The sequence below is a fragment of the Ixodes scapularis genome, unplaced genomic scaffold (assembly GCF_016920785.2).
Source record: "Ixodes scapularis isolate PalLabHiFi unplaced genomic scaffold, ASM1692078v2 PGA_scaffold11__112_contigs__length_91849675, whole genome shotgun sequence".
In the NCBI taxonomy this organism is placed as follows: domain Eukaryota; kingdom Metazoa; phylum Arthropoda; class Arachnida; order Ixodida; family Ixodidae; genus Ixodes; species Ixodes scapularis.
In genome coordinates this window covers 10,996,752-11,019,789 of record NW_024609837.1, presented here as the reverse complement: position 1 = coordinate 11,019,789, position 23,038 = coordinate 10,996,752, and the positions used below count along the sequence as shown (strand labels likewise).

The 23,038-nt window shown below is 46.0% G+C and overlaps 1 protein-coding gene across 1 annotated transcript in view; it reads left to right on the top strand.

Annotated features, from left to right (window-relative positions):
- Window positions 1-21,544, top strand: part of LOC8036419 — a 243,659-nt gene extending 222,115 nt beyond the window's left edge. The window contains exon 5 of the mRNA XM_042289137.1: window positions 21,425-21,544. Within this exon, the coding sequence (XP_042145071.1) occupies window positions 21,425-21,544 (120 nt within the window). The remainder of the gene's footprint in view (window positions 1-21,424) is intronic.
- The last annotated feature ends 1,494 nt before the right edge of the window (window positions 21,545-23,038 follow it).

Below are 23,038 nucleotides of genomic sequence, written 5' to 3'. Positions count from 1 at the left end.
TTTCTTCTTTGGAGGCTAGAGTGAGTGTATGAAAGTGTTCCCTATCTTTTCGTGTGCTAACCAAGCAAAGACCAACCAACAAAGAAAACGATACTTGACTTCGTTTTTCACATATACACGATTATAGTTATGAGCATCAGCTGACTTAAACCTCGCGTGTTTCCGTCAGCAGTACACATCACAGTCCGCCACCGCGTGTGATATGTAAGTTCGAGTCCGCTGGCTCGTACCTCGGCACTTTGTCACGTTTTGGGTCCGCTCCCCCACCGAGGCCCTGTTGCCTGCTCACATTGAAGACGCATCTGTCTAAACAGCGGCACAAACAGGCGCCGAGATCTGGTTAGTTTGTATAGACGCTTTCAGGCAGCTGTGCATGGGCGCCGCCATAACCGACCTTCAGTTTTTGTTCCCTCTTATTCCGTTCGATCCACTTCATCATTACCACAGCAGGACAGGTAATTGCCATTTCAGATTCTACCGTGTCCTTCTCCCCAGCATAGGCCCTTGTGGAGACTCGTCAACGCCCGCTTCAGTCGCTCGACATCTCGGTAAGACAAGAGAAGGTCGGCTATGGCGGCTGAATTTGGCGCGCGCTGAAAGCGTCTACAGTTGCCCTTTTGTGGCGCTTCCCCGACTCTCCTCCGCTAAATCTGATCGCGCAGTGGACGGAGGTAAACATCGGCGCAAGCTTTGCCCCTGCTCCGGACGCCGACGACGACAGGTTTAGAGCGCGACAAACCCCCAAAACTGCCGCATCCTCTTCCCTTTCCCGAGACACCGCGGCGGCGTCAAAGCAGCAAAAGCCTCCAAGGCCTTCCAGCCAAACGTGTACGAGGACAGGCCTCGACGGGTGCTACCGGCTTCTTTGCACGACGGACAAACTGCTACGTCTGGACTGGCTCCGGTCCAGTTTCCGCGCCCCCATCTCTCCCTTTTGTCTTTTTTGTTTACTACAGTCTGTCGCGCGTATCTTTGCGGGACCCTATTCCTTTCACCTCACGCTGAAACGCTGTTGTAAAAACCACGTTCCATCCCGGCCAATCCAACGCTGGGAAACGTACCACGTGACCGCCGCACGTCCCGCCACTGCGCGGTGGCGCTGCTGTAGGCGCTGCGCATGCGCAGATGATTTATGCGAATCTTGTTTCTGGGCACGCCCGGTGCCCAGAACTGATGTGGGCGAACGCGGGGTTGTTTGGAGGCAGCGTGTTGGGGTATAGGAGTCAGCATCCGGTGGGTAAACAACAAAAAACAAATTCTGTAAAAAAAAAAAAAAAAAAAAAAAAAAAAAATATATATATATATATATATATATATATATATATATATATATATATATATATATATTTCCCCTTAGATAATCTGCACTTGTTGCCTAGTCTGTAGCTTGGGCTATAGTTAGCGCGTAAAAGTATTCTCTTACCGATTACAGACCTTGGCAGGTGTCTCCTTCATGAGGTCACAAAGAAGCTCGTCATACACAAACACTCAATGACTTGCTCTGTCATCCACCAAATCCATCACGTCTCGTCATAATGACCGATCTAGTCAACAAAACAAAGAAGAAATCTTTGTATATGCTTCGTTGCTCCCTCCGCCTTCAGCGCGAGCTCGCTGTCTTCCGCAGTGCTTTGGTTGCGCGTTCCTGCGCGTTCACACTTATGTTAGCGAGGGCAGAAAGCTCGCGCTCAAGGCGGAGCTTCTAGTCATGAATAGTCAGCACCCGTGGATAGCCCGCACCGCGGCAAATTTCAAGCTCTAAACACGTGTAGTCCGCAGACTATTAGCGCCGAGTTCTATCGGTGGTGCCCTCTCACCCGCGCCTCATCAAGCACCTTCGAAGTCTGATTACTTCATACATGCTTCGGACATTTCTGCAGACAGTTTCTGCGTGACGAACGTGACAGGACGATGTATGGATGGTAGCTTGCGCCACCTAGCCTAAGTCTAAAAAGACCAAGATACGACCCACGTGATAGGGCGAAACGCGCGTCAGACAGTGTTTGCCACCTCGTTGGTGTTGCAGACGATGGATGGATGGATGTTAATGGCTCTACACTTTGTAACGGGCGGTAGCTTCCGCCACCTATCCTGAGTCTAAAAAGAGCAACATATGACCAACGTGATAGGACGAAACGCGTCTCAGACAGTGTTTGCAGATGATGGATGGATGGATGAATTTAATGGCTATGTCCTTTGTAACGGGCGGTAGCTTGCGCCACCTAGACTAAGTCTGAAAAGACCAAGATATGACCAACGTGATAGGACGAAACGCGCCTCAGACTGTGTTGGCAGAGGATGGATGGATGGATGTTAATGGCTATTATTTTTGCAACGGGCGGTAGCTTGCGCCACCTAGCCTAAGTCTCTAAGAGACACATATGGCTAACTAATCACGAGGCAGTGTGGGATATCACCAGGATGACCTTCTGCATGACGCATTGGCAGTGTGACCACGGCTTTCTACGTGCCCAGTCTGCGGACCGTAGTCAAAGGTCACGTGACGCTCGTATACTGCATCGGATTGGCTAGGATTGGATCGTAGCTTTCTCCGCGGTCCATCGTTATAGCCGAAGCGGAGGATATGGCAGCGCCGGCGCTACATACTCGGGCGCTAGGCACACGCAGCTGTTTCGAGGGTCCCCCCCACCCTTTCCCCTTTCGTTCGGTTTTCTTCTTTCTTTCCACGTCGTGCCTTTGGAGTTGGTACTACTACTGCAATATTCTACCTATGCACCGAGGAGCCCGGAGCTGTCGTGCGTGATCGCACCGATGTGTAGCGCAGCTGGAGGCGGTAACGCGAGCGGAGTCGTTCGCGCGCGTCGTGGGATAGATCATATACTTGCACACTGCGGGGTTCCGCGGCCGCGTGTACTTCGTTGCACGGACAGGAGTAGACCCTTTTTTCGAAAAATCAGAGCCATCTAGCAGCACTCTTAGTGGTTCCAACGTTTCCGCGGGGCGGTGATAGGAGAGTAAGATGGACTATATGGAGCACTCTCGTTTTCGTGAATCGGAGGTGATGCGCGAAGGTATTTATTGAGCGTATTTATTGATTGGAAGAGTTACGTCGCTATGGGTGTGGGGAAAAGGGCTGCATGGGGAGAGCAGAGGTGAACTACCCAAGCCGCTTTCAAATGCACCTGGGCGAAAATTGGTTCAGATATATGGAACGCAGCAACTTGGGATTGCTCAAAGTTCTCCGCTTTCAAACGCAGCAACTTGGGATTGCTCAAAGTTCGACTCAGTATACCGAGTCGCAATGTGGATCTAATACCATGTTTACGTGGGCACAGTTAACTGCAGTTACGCAATAAGCCACAGTTTCCACACTACGTTTGGACAACTTTGTGTGGCTGTGCAGACTATGGCGGCGCACGTGGGCTTGCGCATCTTGTGGGCCCAATCAGAGCTGTGCACGCGAACTCTTCACTTCTAAAAATAGCTGTCCGAGTAAAAGTGTATTCTTTGCTTCGTTTTTTTTTTTAATATATTTGTTTTGCACGGTACGTACTGCAGCATACCCGCAAGCGTTGTAATGCAACCCAATCAGTATATAAAGCTTTTTTTTTTTTTTTTTTGACTAAGTGTATATACATTCACATAAACCTACTTAATTGGGTTCATCGCGTTGGTTGTGTCGAGAGCAATACTTTCCTGTACACTGCTTGCTGAAGTGCCAGCTAAGGGACACGTTGTGTAGCGGCGGACGACGCGGCTTCGAAGATGCCTTAGCCCCACTCGCCTCACATGCAATCTCTGGAAAGTTTTTTTTTTGTTTTTTTGTATGTTATAATTTAGCATATCCGTTTTATCCTCAGCCACTCTTCGTTATAAACGCTGAGGCGTCGGCTTTGGCTTTGGATGCTTGTTTTAGCCGCGGGAACCTAACTCCCAAGTGAACATACAATGGCGCCTCGTTGTGCTCGATGATCGCCGACAGGCGGCAGTGCTTGACCTCGATGGCGTTCTGTGTTTGTTTTTTCTACCAAAAGTAAACGCCGACTAAGAAGAAGATGAAAAACTAAAAAATAAAACAGGCGCGCCGCAAGAAATTACGTGACCCTACTTGACATCGTCGGCAAGACCCCGCGCGCTATCGTGGGTGGTTTCGCGCGGTATCTCCGCCATCAGTGGGTATTACGAGGAAGTTTTGGGTTCGATCGCTGGCAGTTATGTCCGTCGTTTTAAAATTGATGATTCAACCTCGTGTGTATATGTAAGTCACGAATAGCGTAAAAACCGAAAGAAAAGAACGCAAGACGTGATATTGTACGTCGCAATCATTTTCTTATCAATCCTTAGCCAGCGATCGAGATAGCGCCATTTACAGATAAGAAGGCTTTCTTAAGTTTTTGGGTCATAATAATAATAATTATAATAATGAAAGAGTGACCGCCGAGTCTGCAGTGTCGAATGCTACTTCCTATTATACGAATGCACAAAAAACACCAGTTGCAAAAAGAAAAAAAAAAAATGAACAGAGTGAACGCTGTGCAGTTTCTGTACCTATTCATAATCTCCGGACTGTTTCAAAATACATAAAACAAACTCCTGAAAAATACGTTTTAGGTGGGCGTGGATGGTATTTCTTTTTCTTTCGTGTCGGCACTGCGTTGTGGTATTGTATCATTTAAGTGAAAAAACAGCGTTGAGAATGCGCCGCAAAGAAGCCCCGCCTCAAACCTCGCTATACCCTAATCACTTTCTAAAGTCATACATTTCGACCTAAATGAAGGTATACGTCGAAAACACAATGGACGCCGCATTTTAATGTATTTTTGAACGAAAACTTCTAGAATTCATAGCATGAGACCGCTGTACTGCAGCGAGCATGTTGTATTTACCAATAGCTGCAGTTCAATTTATAAGAAATAATTTTTTTGTTGTTGTAATTGCTCCCACATTATTTGACACCTTTTACCTCCGTGTTGCTTTCACGGAAGGCGAGCGTCAGGAATATACGATACAGTGCAATACAATTATATACAATATGATATACTGTATAGAAGATACAATATAATGGGTTGGAGATAAAAAGAATTACATAATCACCATTCCTAAATAAAACTGTTTACGTGGCAGGCTCGTTTCGCGTCCCATAAAACCACTATTATTTCCTGCCCATTACATATATTACAACACTGTCATCATCGCAACGAATGGCCTACATGACAGATGCACTATATATACCTCGTAATGCGCGTCGCTGCGGGTTCTGTTTTTGTAGCACCATCTATAACGACCATTTCCTTCTCGTGACACTGTCATGCATATACGTAACACTCATAATCGTTCATGTCGTACCTGAGGGTATAGTTACGCATCTGTAGGGCGTTCCTTTACTCCTCGGTTGTTTAGTTTTGCTTTTTGCTGAGCCTGTGGCGTTTGCTTCTTTATTTCTCTTTCGTGCTCTTTGTGCTGTTTATTTGGACAGCTGGAAGTCAGCCCCCAGCGGGCACCTGCAGGTGTATCCGCTGTAGATGAGAGAAAGTTGGTCGGGGAGGTACGACTACATGCGGTGCCTTGAACGCGCCTCCGACAAAAAGTGGTCCCTTGATTTGCGCCCCATGACGTCATACACGTGTCACGCTGTTGCCGATGCCGCGTTCCTGTCCAAAGCCTCTCTTCTATACTCTCAAAACCTGGCAGTTGGACGACGGAGCCATATAGAGTGCCCGGTCGCAGATTTTGAGCGCGAGGATCTGGTAGCACAGAGCATCAAATGAAGAGCTATTCCTCGGGGAACTTGGACGTCAGCGCACAGGTTTTGCAGCGGCGGGGACCCGAAACACGCTCGTTCGCACGGGAGAAGCGTGTTTCGGCGTCTCGCCGCAGCGGGGCGCCAGTCACGTGGCTCTCCTCTCCTCCGTTGTCTGCCGCCCCACCTTCTCCATTTCGGCGGCCGCGCTTCTCGTGGCGATCTGCCAGGCTTTGTCAGTATATCGGTGGCTATGGCTACACGCACCAGACGGAGTCGTCCTGGCGTTTCCGTGGTACACATCTCGCGTCTTTATAACGTGCATCACGCAGTACCGGTACACGACCTCACCCCGGGTATACGATGCTCATCCAGATCGAACACTGGCAGGGCTGATGAAGATTGTGCATGGTGTTCATATACACCGCGATACTTATTGTTCTGGCGGAGCTCTCGCGTCCGTACCCTCTCCTTCTTAATGACGGCGGCTCTTTTGTTCCGAGGCTATACTCTTTCTTTTTTCTCCCTTTTTCTGTCCCTTCATCTTTCGACAGGGGGCCGTAACTCAGGCCCAACGATAGCCCGCGATAGAATTTACGGCGGAGGAGAGACAGAGGCCGGGAGGGAGCGGAGGGTTTTATCCGCCGGTAACCGAATGGCGGGATACGCCCTTGCGCCGGCTGCATGCGCTACCTCGATCTGGGGCCTCTTAATTCCGGTATGGATCCCAGATTAATAGCGTTTCTCCCCTCTCCCTCATACCCTTTCATCCTCCTTCTCTTACATATTTTATTATTATTTTTTTGGTACGGTTATGGGCGCTATATTCCGCCATATTCGTTCGGGGGATGATAACCTCCCGCTTTTGAGAGGTTATCATCCTGAGCGAAGTGTGTTCGCTTTTAGCCGCCCCTTTTTTTTGTCTTTGTCGCATTTTTTTAATTTTTTTTTTTTGTGATGTCACGTGACGTTATTTTGAGATGTGATTCACATTTTCACAGTTTGTAGAGGGCGCTGAGGAAGGTTGTCGTGGCCATCACGCGAGCTTGGCGTTATGAGTGATTTTGAAAATTTCCAAGGAAGTGGGACTCGTTGCTGGTAGCAGGCGCCATCTATCTTCTTGTGTTTAAAGCTTCCGAAACTCACTTCTAACATTGGAATAGGATAACAGTTCGTTTTGAAACTTTGGCATCCGGTCCGGAACGCTAGCGCTACATTTGGGGCTAAGATTCTGTCTTCGGCGATACGTAGTTTACTTCTGCGGTCAGAAACTTACCGTTATCCTTTCTCTCAAACACCCGGTTGTTCGAACTGTCTGTGCTCTAAAATATTCCGTTTTGCGTCTGCTTATTCGCGGACGGCTAGAGTCGGGTGACCACTCGATGAAGGCTTGGACAATTGATTAACCAACCGATTAATTAATGAATGCTTTAATCGCGATTATTATTTCTTAACCGGTTCATCGGTAAAACTATGACGAACCGAAATATATAAAAATCAAACGCTTTCACCACGCAGGCGTGGACGAGTACAACTGTCTGAAGGGAATCTTTGGGCAAACATTTTACCTAAAGTAAACTGTAGGGGCGAGATTTGTAACTGTAGACAAGTGCAGAAGGTTACACGATGTCCCGTCTACTCTCATGCCGTGCGAGTATCCGTTTAGTTCAGCAGACTTTTGCGAACGATCGGAGGAGGTTGCTATTGCCGGAGAATGTCAGTTAATCTCTTTGCCTCATGCAGCCGAAGTAATAATCTGTGAGTGTCTTTGAGCTGTTCTCAACTGAGGTTAATTCATAATCGAAATTCTATATTGCTCCGTTTATCACAAATCAAGCACAAAAAGAAAAAAAAAATTAAATGGACGTTGCAACGATATTTTTTGTACTTTGCGCAAATACCGCTTGAAACGAATCCCTGACGTTAATGGCTTGTGAAACAAAAAGTCTCCTACGTTTAAAAAAAAAAAAAAAAAATCGGTTACATGTAAAAATAAACACCGAACCAGAGAAATTGGCACCTGGAGATAAAACGGTCAAACTTTCACCGAACGTGTATTTAAGTGGTAGATTTCTTCCTCCTGAAATTTCGAGACGTAGCTCCTTTCTTTTGGAAAGCAAAAGCAAAAACACTTGCCAGGGGCAACGCACTGATCACTCTGGGGGCTGGATGGCGCATTGAGCAAACAGGTATGAAGCCACCGCAAGTCTTGTCCCGGAATTGAGCGCCTGACAGGCTTTTCAACTCTTCCGAGCGCTAGTTCAAACAACGTCTTAAGCGGTGTTATTATTTTTGTTTTGTTTTTTTTATTGCAGGAGGGTTTGTTTGTTGCGCAGTAACAGCGCATGCAGACCCGGAAAGTGTCCTGGGAAGCCATTCGGTGTGAACATTTCGAGATTCCAGTTAATCAAGCGTGCGTATGTCCCACGTTAAAATGGTTTATTTTCAAAATTCAATTCAAAACGGGATTATTAAAACGCCCTTAAAGACACAAGAAAGCATGGATCAAAACACCGACTGAATGCACTATAGGAAACCCAGCGGACGCCCGACTTCCGGGACAGACATCGAACTTCCGGTGACTTCACTCGCGCTAGGCTCGGAAAGCAGCGTGCGTCATCCAGCCTTTTATAGTAATAGAGATCAGTGGGTCAACGGCGAGCGTGTTCGCAGACGACAGAGTCAGCAGTGGTTGTGTCTTGTGGCGCCATCTCCCGATAGGCGCAGCGAGCGGACCACAGAGTCTGCTGGCTGCGTCGAGTCGAGGAAAAACTTTGCTGTGTTTGAAACGCGTTATACGTTTCTTAGTATCCTGTTGTTGTATTGACGAAGGGGTGAACTTGTTTGTTTTCTAACTAGTTATTTTGTTTTGTTAACCATTGTGCGTAGCCGAGTTTTTCTGTACATTCAGCGGGTTTCTGGTTTAGTGGAGCTTTGGAAATATATTACAGGGAATAGGTATGCCTTGAATTCATTGTGCGTGTATCAGTATTCGTTATTATTATTTTTTCAAAAATAAAATGCTGTTTTTATATATCTTTTCTTTTTCAACCAGGTTGCCGATTTTTGCTGTACATTCATCGGGTTTGGGGTATATTAGAGCTGCTGCGAAAATGAAAACGAACAAAAAATTATGACTGCATTTTCTATTGCGCACTTGTTAATGTCCGTTTTATTTTTGTGTTTTTTTTTTTTCCTTAACATTGTGGCGCTGAACTTGCTTGAAGTTAAAGCAAGTAGGCATGCGAGCTGGTTAAGGATTGACACAGTAACCCAGTCTTACTATGTCTGAACTTGCTTGTTCTCGTAACCATATTTTTCCTCCCATTGTATGTTGCCTAGTTTCTCAGTACCTTCTACAGTTTGCGCTCTATAGTGAATCGGCAAAACAACAACAAAAGAACAACAACACTAAACAATAAACAAGAAAGCGGTTTATACATATACATATTCTTTTCTCTCGAGCTACATCTGTGCTTATATTTATCGTCTGCGTGGAAGCTCAAACTGGGTTTGTTGACAGGAAACCGGTACGGGGGTCGCCTTGACATGCATTACTCACGAAGATTCGTTGTTGCATCTACACACATACGTGTTCATTGCTTCCTGGTTGGATTCACCCAGTTAGTCTGAGCAAGTTTCACAGGATATAGAGAGCGGATGCCGTGAATACTTGGAACATGCATCGTATACGTTTCTCGAAAAAGCACATCCCGGAGGTTTCAGAGTTGTCGCTTTGACGTCTTCGATAGATTGTCTCCCAATCGCTGTCCATCTCACTTTTGTTTTATTTGTTTAGAGAGAGTTTTGTTTGTGCTTTCATAAATTGTTTTGTGTATACGTTTAGGCAACTGGACGTTAACCCCTACAGTCAGTCGTCTGGTTTCTCTGCTAGATGAGAAATTTAGCCAGTGCCTCAGCGCTTGAACGTCCACCTACGTGAACGTGCTTGACGATATTACCGATTTTCGAGAGAGAAATGCGCCACTGCAGAAGTAGACGAAAACACGGAAACTTGGGGTGCCTCCATGTCTGTCTGTCTCAGAGTGAAGACGTCCCTTGTTTCACGGAGTGGGCCAGCTTGTGACTTGCGCGGCAAAATAGCGACTATGGATTAGCCAGGGCTGCGCGCTCGAACTAAGTCACACCGGTTCGCGCAAACATAAAAAAAGGGAGCGTAAAAATGGCTGAGATGTCACCACTCAAGCAAAAATGCTTGTTCGTAAGAATTGGTACTCTACACAGAAACTGCTCCGCAACGGCCATCGCCACAGTCACCCCCGAAGACGAGACCGAATGGGCCTCGAAACTATGTGGTTCTAATTAGGGCTTGGCGGGGCATATTTTTAAAATTATTAGACAGTGTGCAGTATACGACCGCTGGCCTGCAGGTACCTGAAAAACTAAAGTGACCACACGACCGCACGCCGGTACGATGCTCATCCAAAGAGTTCGACACTCGTCGAAAAAGTCGGCGAAGTCGCCGACTTTCCCGCCGCGTGTCTAGTTTATAGGACCCCATATGGTTACGGGTAGGTTCCGGACATTGACCCTAGGGTAGCCTTTCGCTCCACGTGATCCGCGCTACATACTCAGCCATTGGGGATATAAGCGTATACCCGTCAAACATTCTCGTTTTGCCTCCCCCCTCTCTCTCTCTCTATATATTTTTTTTTCTTTTACTATGTACAGGCTTGCAATGTTATATATATATATATATATTTTTTTTTTTTCGTCGCCCATATTGCCTAGTAGGTGGCTGGGTACGAAAGTAAAGGAAAAAGGTCTCATCGACCACGTGATTAACACGCGTCTCTGGCGCGTGTTTTTTTCGGGCGCTGGTGGTTGTTTCCGGGAAGAACTCGGGGCGCCGCGTTCTTCCTGCGCCGTCACGCGAGATCTCGTGAGACGATTTGGCGAACGCGTACCAAGCAAAGAAAGAGAGCAATAAGAAGAAAAAGATCGGGACGGTTGCGTTTGGGGGGAGCGAAACAAACATACGCCAAAGCTCTGACCATGCGTGAGCATGACACATCACCGCTGTTCCGCGAAAAGGACGTTTCGGAAGCGCTGTCGCAACTCCCCGCCCAACGAGGTCTCCCCAGCCCCTCTGTCCCAGGGGTCAGAACTAGGGGTGGAAGCTGTCCAGGTCCATATGTCTGCTAAGAGCAACGAAGTTGATGACTACCGCCTGTCCCAAATAGCGGCCAGGCTCTTTAAATCGACCGCAAAAATCGGTTTCTTAACCTATCGCGTTCCGATTTTGTACAGCGTAGGCCACAGGTGGTGCAATTTTTCTATAAAATTTGCAAAGAGCGAACTTACCTGAGGAAAAAGTAAACAAAGAAAAAGGCTTAGCTCCTATGGAGATCTAGCGAAAATACCGGTCTTCAATCAATAAGGCGCCGTATGGTTGGAATACCGGTGGTATTCCAACCTCATGAGAGTGAAGCCTTTGTCTTTCTTTACTTTTTCCTCGGGTAAGTTCGCTTTTTGCAAATTGTATAGCAAAAATGCACCACCTGTGGCCAACGCTGTACAAAATCGGAACGCGATAGGTTAAGAAACCGATGTTTGCGGTCGATTTAAAGAGCCTGGCCGCTATTTCGGACATGGGGCATATAAATAAAATAAACAATAACTTCACACGCTCATCGTACTAGGCGAGCAAAAAAAAATCGTTACGTCAAATGTCGTTATCGGATACGGCTGCCTGCGCCAAATAATGTTGAGTTCCCAGATCAATTGGAGAAAGATGATTGATGGAACAAAGGCGATACGGGGATCGGCTGTCGGGCGGGTGATGCGCCGTGCGAAGCGTGAAGGAGATCACTGTCAGTTTGGTAACCAGTCGGCGAGGTCGACCACACCCTACCGGTCTCGGGACCGTCCGCGAGCACCCCCAGCTAAAACGATAGGGTAAGATAAGGAACGTCGCGAACCTGGCGATGTTCGAGTTCGACCACGTCGAGTTCGACCAGGTTCGAGTTCGACCAGGTTCGAGTTCGACCAGGTCGAGTTCGACCAGGTTCGAGTTCGACCAGGTTCGAATTCGACCAGGTTCGAGTTCGACCAGGTTCGAATTCGACCAGGTTCGCCTTCTTTTCTTCGAACTTCTATCGCAAAGTGCGACCCAAGTTCCGCTCAGGTTGGACTGTTCTGCGCGTGCGCGGGAATCGAAAACGGGCTGACGCCACCTGGCGGACGAGGGGTGCAACACTAGTTGAGTTCCCGCGCCAAATGGAGAGAAATAAAGAATTTGAAGTGTTTCGCTGTAATAAGCTATAACTAAAGTTTATAATATATTTCACTATTTTTTTTTTTTTTTTTTATGAATTTGGGAAGCGTTGTTTGTAAGTCGAACTTCGTCAATGTTCGCTAAAAGTTTGGAGGCCCGCCGCGCCAGTCGAACCTGAGGTATTTTCTATGAAAATTCGCGACACCTTTAACAGAAGATAACATTGAGTTTTTTCGACTTAAGTATTATTATTATTATCATTATTGAGAAGGGGATGGGGCGTCCTTGCCCACGCTTCGATATAAAGGGGAATGTCAAAAAACAAAACTAGAAATCGAAGCTTGCACACAACCAACAAATACTACGGGAACATCGAACCGCGCAGAGAAAAAATAAAAAAGAAAGATGTCTCCAAACGCTCAAGGACATCGCAGGAAATTGTGATCGCCACGCCCTCATCGTTTTTGCTCCCATCTCTCCATGTCGTCTATATATCCGCCGTATGTACGCGGGCCGCCTTGTGTGGACAGACGCGGCGCGGCCATCCGCCTGTCCTATTGAACGAACGTGTTTTAATAACCGTTCTGGTTGTACGCCTACGCTTCTCCCGTTAATGACGGCTTGACGTGCGCGCGCGGTTTGACGGACGGGCCTGCCTGGGTGGCTCTGCACTGCGCATGCGCGCTGACGTTTTTGCTGCTTCTGGCTGAGACAGCTGCTGGTGTCATGTGATCCGCTGGATTACGTCTGTTTCTTTTTTGTACGTTTGTTTTGTTTTTACAACGTTTAGTTCGAGTTCTAAATTTATTTCTCGTTTAAAGATGTGTCAAGGTCGGCGCCTGATATTGTCGACTTTGTAGCGGTCGCATTTTAGTCTCTTTTTGTTTCTCTCTCTCTCTCCTTCTCCGCTGCGTGGCTGTGCTGCTACATGCAGAGTTCCTCTGCTAGCAACCTTGAGACTTGTGGGAATTGAATCTGATTATTTGAGTGTTTTTAATGAGGTGGGAGAAAATTGAATTGTATGCGCCGTGAAGCCTAAACTTGTTGTGTCGGTCTTTGTTGCGCGAGATGAATGAATTTATTTATGACCGAACCAAAAACGGCGAGAAAAGAACGAGCGACGTTAGCTAGTCAGTTAGTCTTTTGCATATATAATGAGGCAAATGAGATCAAGTTAACAACACGTCCAGACAAGGCTCGGTTGCAAAATATTTAAAGGGGTCATGAAACGATTTTTCTACTTCCGCTAAATACCACTTAGAATCACTCCCCAACGTTCATAACTGAACAAACTTGCTTTAGTTTTTCTTTCTAGGCAAATACTAATTAGAATCACTCCCCAACGTTGATAAGTGAACAAACTTGCATTAGTTTTTTCTTTCTAGGCAGTGGCAGTCGCCAAAAATATTCGAGAAATATGAGTGTCGCTCATCCCCTCAACTCGGAGCCGGAACAAGCGTCCACGTGGCCTGGTGCCTATCATCATATGCCGCGAACGTTAATCATAGCCACCCGCTAGGATTGGCAAAGTAGAGAACACGTGCTGAGCTCCAGGCATTGTTATAGTCGAGCTTTTCTCATCAGCGCCGAGGCATTGATTCTTACGAGCCGAAGTCGAGTGCTCACGCACTTCTCGTGTCCAATCCATGAGCCGCCGTCGACTGTCGTCAGGCGGATGATTTTTATCCCACAATTACATCATCTAGCTTTGCAAAGGCAAGGCTGAAAGGAATAGTCCCCTTTTAACCTCGCCATTTCACCGCGACAAAGAAGCTTCTGAATCAGTGGCGATCCATATGCGAGTATAGTTGGGCCAGACCAGTAAGCCTCTGAAAAGTCACGAACGTTCCAACCCCGATATCGTTTCATGACTTCTTTAAGGTCACGGACAACTGCGGACGCAGACTGCCCACAGTGCTTTGCAAAATACACTGGCGCAAATATAAATAGGAGGTATATTTTCATTGAGATGGCTATTTGGTTGTTGTTGTTGTTGTTGAAACGTACTTTATAAACTGGGTGAAAGCAACTTGAGGACACTGGACATAACCACTCATCGTGTGCCATAAACAGCAGTTTACACGGTGCGAAAGGAACCTAGCGATCGCTCGCCATCTTTTCTCCCCAGCTTCTTCCATATTCTTGATTATTTTTTCGGCGTTTTAAATCGGTATTTCTCGGAAAGATAGCGAACGGCGTATAAACGCCAAACGCATGTCGCGTTTTCAGTGGAACGCTCCCTGTTTTGCGGGGAATCCGAAGAACATCTCGCCATTTCGGCAGAGCCTCCCTCCCAGACTCTGTGTATACAACTCGTGTAAAATGACTGAAGAGCCGCGTCCCGCCTGGACGAGCTGCACTCTAAAAAAAAAAAGGGGGTGTAGACGTTACGCCCCTTGTCACATATAGGACACCCCAAAACTTCAGTTGGACGTACAGAGCACTGACGTTGTACCGACGCTACCGAATTTCACGAGCGGCTTGATATCCGAGTTGTACAACTCATTAAAATAGTTAATGGAAGTGTGACTGAGTGCAAAAAAAGTTATCGGGGTTTTCTATAGCTCAACTGCAAAACATGTGTGTTATTTTCCTGTAAACTTTGATACGTACTTTAGCTGCTTAATATGTTATATCGCACCGTCATCAACCCTCTCGCAAAAGTTGGGGCAGTCAGGTCAACATTAGCGCGCTGTACATCCAACTGAAGTTTTGGGGTGTCCTATATGTGACAAGGGGTGTAACGTCTACACCCCCTTTTTTTTTAGAGTGCATGGAATTTGTGGCATTCGTGAACCAGTATATAGTTGCGATATTTGGCCGCCATGTTGCGGTGTATTCCAGGCCGCCATGTTACGGTGTTTCCCGCAGGGCGTAGGCGAGTTTCAGACATTTTATCGTCCCTACGCATCCAATCATATTGCGACATTGACTCGTAGGAACGTCCAAGAACCAATCACGAAGAATGAATCGTGCGCACAATTCAGCCACGCGCCATCTTTCTCGAGCTATCGGTGGCTTTTATTATTGCATCGGGCTGTACTGGAATATTTGGAAGTCTTTTCTCCGGTGTCGTCTGCACAAATTTGTTCTAGCAAAGTTCAAAATTCAGATCTAGAATATGACATAAAAAAAAGAAGCGTGCACTCTTGCACTCTGATGATGATAGTGATCCAAGTGGCCAAAGTGAAACTCCGAAAGCATCCCGAGTTCGTTGTCATTTCTATTTGGTGTCAAGCTCTCGGGGTCGCCCCGACGAAACTCCCCCCCGACAAAACGTCATAGCTCACGGTCTTTCTGAGAATGCCTCGTTAGGCAACCGCAATGAACCAACCGACGTTTGCTGCTGCAGGAAACTTCTTGCGAGATCCATGAACGGCGGGATCAGGTTTTCCGTCTTTGTGCTCCGGATCGTTTTCTTGTTGTTGTTGTTGTTTTATTCGTTTATCACGCAACGTGTTTTTATTTTCTTTTGTATTGAAGTGCTTGTTTCAAATCCGGGAGCCTTTATTTATTACCTCCCAGCTCGTTTATTATCCGCGAAGACTTGGCTGCGCGGGTGGTGGTGTTGGTGGCGGCGGCGGTAGTGTGGGGCCAACCCGAAAAACCTGATGCCGCAACAACTGGCATTCACTTACGGGTTTTGCTTTTTGTTCTTCATTTCTGTTCGTTGCACGCTTCTATACTTAGTTTTTCCCTTAGGAAGGACAGCAGCGAGCGCTAATGCCTATCCCAACCAATCCAGAGATTCGCCCGTATACCACGTGACAGCGGGCGCCCCGCCTCGCGTCGATGTGCCCCTCTGGAAGGTCATGTAACACGCGCACGACATTGCAGTGACTTCGGTGGGTTTTAGCCTTCTCTTCGCTCCATCCTAATGGTGAAACGGGGTATAGGTACTATTTAGTGTTCCTTTGTTTCGTCTGCATTTTCCTACAATTAATTACGCGGCCGTCCGTCCGTTTCCCGCGGTTTCCGTTGTCGCAGGGGGCGCTCGCAAGCCCCTTTTTGGGGTACGTTTAGTGGCGCCATCTCGTGGAGGTTTGCTCGCGCGGGCGTCGTCACTTCTTTAATGACGATACCGGCACAGTTTGCCGAGGGTAACGACTAATTGTACTTTGGTTTTACTTAAATTCGAATCGTAGTTGACTTGTCCGCGATTTGGTGGCGCTGTGTGCGCAACGGTGGACATCTGGTATTTACGGTGGCGATAGATGGCGCCAGTAGTATTGCGTACACGCGTAGTTTACTACGTACAAAAAAGTAATTCACGTTTTTTTTCTTTCTTTTTTTTTCTTTTTTTTTTTTTATTGTGCGCATTCTTGTCGGATATTTATTACGAGACTTGTCTGAAACCTGCCGTTGTTGGAGTTCGGCAAGGTTTGAGTTTTTTGAACATTTAACAGAATGTTTGACCGAAGTTGGAATTTCGTACTCGTGCTCGGAAATTTAAATAGACCCGATGTCACCTAGGACAGATGGGATGCAATATATATATCGAATGTATCGCTTCGCATTAACATACTTGCTAGATTGTGGAAAGTAAGTGTGTTTCCTTGCATGACGCCTGCATATTAAAAAACAAACGATTGTATGAACAGCTTTTTTCCCCATATATTTGAACATTTTGACGTCCTCTGTAAATGGGGACTGGACATTGCAATTCATAAAACCGCAAGAGATGATTATTTATCTGGCCAGCATGTTGTATCTGGCATCGATCGTATAAAATGTTCGAATGCAGAACTCGGAAATTAAGTCTGCAATAGAAAAAGCGAAACTTGCTGACCACGGCTATGGGTTATCTAATCAGTCGATTCCTGTCGGCTCTGAGAGGGGAGTTTCCATCGTTGACCACAGGCGCGCTTAGATAAACTGTTCACTCAGCATAATTCGGACATGTTTGTGCCATAGCAAACTCTGCCTGCTGATTATCGTTATGATACATTTATAGCACACTTCAAGACCTTCAGGCAGATGGCTACGCGCCCTGTAAAATTTAACCAACGCAAAGTAGATCGAAAATGGATCTCTGGTGAAAGCAGCTGTTTGTTATCGCATTTTTTGTCCGATGGGCGAAGCGTTGCTAATAACTTCACTGACTTTATTATTATTATTTCTTTTCTTTGGTATTGTGTATTGCGAGACAACATCTAGGGTCGTGCGCTGTACGAAATAGCGTCTGGAACTCAGCTTTTTTGCCTTCTCTTTTTGAAAATGAACTCTGGTCAGGTATAGAGGTATAGAGGGCATTTCCAGGTATAGAGGGCATTTCAACCAGTGACTTACGTGGAAATTTCGACACAACTAAAAATGTTTTGCTTTCGTTTCTACACATAATATTATCTCGAATGAAGGAATTCCCATTACCGTAAAAACGGCAGCAATTACTCCACTCTCTAATGGTGGGGCTCATAAAAACATAGAACATTACCGGCCTATTTCAATCGTCCCCTGTATTTGCAAGGTGTTATAAAAGCATTTGTGATCAACTATGACTAGCTTTTTCTTTTTTCTTTTTTTTTTTAAGGCACAGCATTTTGTCGCCTTATTAGTATGGTTTTATTCAAGGTCGAGGTACACAAATACTTGAGGATTTCTCTGATATCCTCGATTCATCCTTTGAGCGAGATCAAGTTGCTCGCGCAATCTTTTTGGCCGTAAGTAAGACATGTGACAATGCATGCCGCCCAGACTGTTGGAAAAAAAACTTTCGAGGTTGGGATTTTGTGGTTCTTGTCTGGTACTTTTTGAAACCTTTCTACAGAACAGACGTCAATGCGTTTCGATTGGCCAGTTTGAGCTAGGCACCTTCTCAACACTCAATGCCTGTGTTTCCCAGGGCCCTGTTCTGAGTCCACTCCTATTTAATATTTGTGTTAATGACCTTCGCAGTGCGCTGCTGTAATTTCGTTGTTTCAATATGCTGACGACACTTATTTACTGCAACAAGCTCCCCAGATGCGATATCTTCTTTGCGAGGTGCGGCGATTGAAACTCTGGATTGGTTTGCAGCGAATTTAATTCTTGGTAGTTCGCCTGAAACAGAACTTGTATGTTTTCATAATTCTTTAAAGAAAAGGTTGTAGCCGCGTGTCCTTTATTGTTACTTACGTCTGATTGTTCATCGTGTTCTTGTGAACCGGTGAAATATACATCCACAGTATCTTGGACAGTTGTTCGACAGTGACCTTGCGTGGAACTTCCATCTCGCCCACTTCTGCAAGAAACTTCCCGCACTATCTTGTTTGCTATATAATGTATACGATAATATATGCCGTTATGGGATCGAAAAATTGTTGGACGCGCTTTGGGTGACAGTATATTTCGAAATGGCACAAGTGTGTATGATCGTTGTGTTCTACGTTGGCAAACTAGAATTAATTCAATTTTGCGTTCTCTGTTAAAAAGTTTTTCGTACGATTTATGCTCCGGGGAAGAAACAAAAAAACAAAAACAACATAGATGTGTTTAAGACATTACTTATGCCCGATTTTAATTCGCTACTGTTTGAAACGGTTGTTGTACATTGGCATTTTTGGTCTAGCCCTTTTAAGACCCCCTCTACGTCCCTGCACGTGATCTAAGGTCTAAAGATAGCTTTTGAACGCCTCGGCTTTCCACGACATATGGAAAAGGAATTCGCAGATACCATGTTCCACAATTCATGAACAAACTTACGCCAAGTGTTCTGAATGCCGATCCCAAATGCAAGCTGAAACGGGTTTTTGAGAAGCATTACCTTATCATTAAAAACGTTATTCTATAAATAGTTTTTTTTTTATTTTTTACTGGGGATCTTTATTTAAGAATCTTGTTTATATCCGTTTCGTTCTGCCGACTGACAGGCACCGCCAGACAAGTTCAATGAGGCTTGGGCGGGTCGGATCCTCGTATTTGTTTATTTCTGACACGTAATAAAATATTATTAATATTATTAGTTTTCCTAGAAGTCGGGCAACGCTGTTCAAATGTCGAATTCGGTAGAATTTTACGCAAACGTCAAAAGTTCGCCGAACCAGTCGAACCTCAAATTCGCCGAAAGGTCGCGACGTCTCTATTTATTACACCCTCTCTTCTGACGTTCGTTTGTAAAGGTGCACCTTGTTTTTTTTTTGTTTTTTTTCTTCAAATTTGTTAGTACATACATTTATGCTATACCTGAAAAACAAAAGAAACATCACCATAGTAAGCCTACGGAACAAAGAAAAAAGTTAATTACCTTTTTCTCTTTATCTTTTTTTTTTTTTTTTTTTTTTTTTTTTTGCGCGTCTAAGGCGGCAGTGTTTTCTGTAGAGGAGGTCTTTGTCCCGAGAATATTTCATTCAGACGTTGACCTTCGCTTCTTCCGTTGATGCTGTTGTTAGCGTCCACGGTCGTTCTCCGGAGAATCTATCGCTTGTGCTCAACAACGTCGTCTTCGCTGTGGCTTTTTTAAAAAAATTGTTTTTTTCTCTGCGAAGATTGATTTCTTCCGTGGTCTCTCCATCCAAACCGCCATTTTCGCTTCGCTTTTGCCCTTGTGTTCGTTTTTTTTGTAAGCTTCTGTACTTCTGTCCAGCCCACGTGTAACCCACACCGCGCGACACGGTTTAGCGCGAACGCGAATTTTGCGTTTCTGCGCATTTTCCTTGGAAAGGTACTACTGGCGGGCATCAAACTTTACCGCTTAGGTTAGTACTCCAACTGAGCACTTTCCACCACTATGGTAGTTTTGAAAAACAGCCCTCCAATACTGAGAAGAAAACAATAACAGCAGCAAAAGAAACAGAGAAAACATCCGATCGCTTGTTCGCGCTAACGGTGCGTGAACAACGTACGTCATTGTTAAAAAAAGACCCTTCCAAGAGCGCCATCTAGTAGCCGCTACGCAAAGTACCCGAGTCCGCCGTCGAGGTTCGGCGTGAACTGGGCTCCGCTGGACAATGAGTCGGCATCATTCGGCGATGTCTCGGACCCAATCACACGCTTGGTGCCCCCAAAAAATGACGACCGCCAATTGACGTTTCTCGATGGAGTTTTTAAAAGAATGCATTTTGGGAAAATTCGTTTGATTGCAAACTGGCTGCGAGCGAGCAACTTTAAATTACAAGATTTGGCGAACGGCAACAAAACTCTATTGCAAAAAAAAAACAAAAAAAAAACACTTAATTACGCGTGCGGAGTGCGTTTGCGTCCGACATTTTCGTATCAGTGTTACGTCTCGGAGATCTGCATTATACCTTTTTTGAGGGGATGCGTGTTTCTCTGTGGTTGCGGTTACATAAATCAAGCAGTAGTGTATCGTATCGAGAAGAGACGAATCTTACTGGATAGAATCTGACTGCATATTTTTACCCACTCTTATTTGCTTTTATCATCTGCAAAAGCACACACATTTTCGTTTGCAATCTCAACGAAATGTCGCGTTTTCATTGGTCATATGCCGCCCTGGCTGTCGGAACAACGCTCCCCCCCATCGCAGCAGATAGTTTCGATCTTTGATTGCTTTTTTGTTTTTAATAGGAAAATTTGCCGCGCATCGTTATGATTTATGGATTTCTAGGACGCTTAAAGGCCCGCAGAGTGAGTTATCGCCATATTTAAGCGATCTCAGAAACCTGCTCAAGGCATATCTTAAAGATAGATGCCAGTGCTCGATTGAAGCACCGACACAGTATTTTCGCATTGTGCCCTCTGAACCGATAACTCAAAAGTGTGTATTTATTTCTTGACGTGATACTTTGAATTTTTGAGCTGGGTGAAAACTTTCCTTAGCAGGTGAAACTGCGTATGTTGGCATATCATTTCATTTCATTACTAGTGCGCGTGGAACTCCAAATTTCGACCTGTGACTTTTTTTTCTTTATTTTTTTTTACCGCGAAATTGCAAATATTGACTTTCATAAAAACTTCGTTTTTTTGTTGTTTTCTGTGAGGGTGAGATTGCGAATTTAGACTTGCTTTATTTTTAATGCTGAGTCATGTCCCACATGCACCTGGTGGCTTGGAGCTGGCTCTGTAACAACATCAACTTGGAGATAGCTGCATTTATTAATAGATTATCATAAATATGATTGTACTTCAGCACGAGAGACGTATACTCATTGCTTCTAAAGCGCCATTCACACCCTTGCAACCGAGTACGACCGAGAGAGACCAGACCGGTTTTTAAGCCTCTTGCGACCTCTTAAAACCGAGTGCACTGCTGCGGAGTTGGTCCTAAGAGATCGCAAGAGGCTTAAAAACCGGTCTTACGTCACTCTCGGTCGTACTCGGTTGCAAGAGTGTGAACGGGCCTTAATAACGCACTGGGACGTGTAGTTCATTACTGTCACATATAGCGCTTGTTACTGTCTAATAAACATAATTTTTTTTTTTTTTAAATTTTGATTGACTTTCTGTTTGAACCGTACAACAACGGGAATCAGCCTTCGTATTTATTGAACGTTTCTGCCCATTCTCGGTTTCGTTACGATGCTAATATTGTGTTTTTATCTTTTCAGGTGATATCGTCGTGCGATCCCAAGCAGAGTTATGAGCTGGTAAGTGCGAGATTACTTTTTCTTCTTTCTTTATGCCTTCTCGGTATAACGAGGCAATGTAAAAACGTGCGTAGGCAGTAAGTATATGTATGCTCTTTACGTTTGGTGTCCATTTCCTATGCGAGTAATTTTTCGACACGACCCGTTAATTGAGTTAAAAAATGAAAGCCGTTTACAACTCCCTGTAACGCCGAATTCGAGCGCAGCTTTTGAGGAGGAGGAGGGAAGGGTACTGAGGGGAAGGTATATCCCTCCTCTCTCCTCCTGACTTCCTCATCCTGTCTGCTACTCCTCCCTCCGAGCGGCAGCGCCCGTCGCCGGGGTCATGTGACCCCTATGAGGTCACGTGACGATGACGTCATCAGTGACGTCACTGTTGACGTCATCACCACTAGTGGCGTCGTCAGTAACGTCATTGGTGACGATGGCGGTGCCGATAACGTCACTGATGATGACGATGGCGATGCCGATCCCGTCAATGATTATGTCATCAGTGACGTCACGCGTCGCATAATGAACCGCGCGGTTACGCCGACGGTGATGGCGACGCCGACGCCGCTCAAGTCGGATCATGGGTGCCTAAGAGCTGCGCTTTAAATGCGGTACGCTCGATCGGCGCCTTTGGTCGTTTCAAACTTTTAGCGAGGTTCGACCAACACCTAACCTGCCTCTCTCGCAGCCCAACATCTCTGAGCTCAGCAGCGCGACTTTTCGCTCCATTGGGCTTCGAGCCGCTGTGCGCCAGCACCACTCGGCCACCGATCCCCGAATTTGGCGCGTGATTTAAAAACACGACAGAATAAATAGAAAAGGTAGCAAACGGCGCTTGTGCTTGCTTGCTTGGAGCGCGGCTGTTTTTCGAGGTCATCAGCCACAACCCCCGCTGTTATATTGCTACCCCCCAAAATCGAGCCCCCTTCCCCCAGTCAGCTTGTTTTGTTTTTTTTGTTTTTTTTTAGCTTTACTCGCCACCACTTCGCATCAAATCGAAGAAGTGGGGGAGGAAGAAAAGTCGGAATAATTAAAAATAAAATAGAGAAAGTCAGAGCCTAAAAAAGTAAAACGTAATTGCCGGCAAAGAAACAAAGCTGTGATCGAGGGAGGAGAGAACAAACTACAGCGAGTAGGATTTCTCAAGAGGCGCCCCCTCATAAGGGTCCCCCATCGACGTTTTTTTCGGCGGTGCATGCCGAAGCGCGCTTTCGAGCGCGCCCGCTCGCTTTGGCCCCTTGGATAGCGCTCGCCTTTTCTCACGACCTCCGCTGATGGTGCTCGACTTTGAAAAACCTCCAAGGACAAGCTCCATTAATACGAAACTCCCCCCCCAGCGGGGTGCGAAACCAACAAAGAGAGAAAAACCTCGAGCGGGTCAAAAACAGTTCTACTCTGTCGATCGAGCTATGTGTGTGTGTGTGTGTGTGTGGGGGGGGGGGGGAGAGAGAGAGAGAGAGAGAGAGAGAGAGAGAGAGAGAGAGAGAGAGAGAGAGAGAGAGAGAGAGAGAGAGAGAGAGAGAGAGAGAGAGAGAGAGAGAGAGAGAGAGAGAGGAGGAGGAGGAGGAGGAGGAGGGAGGGGGA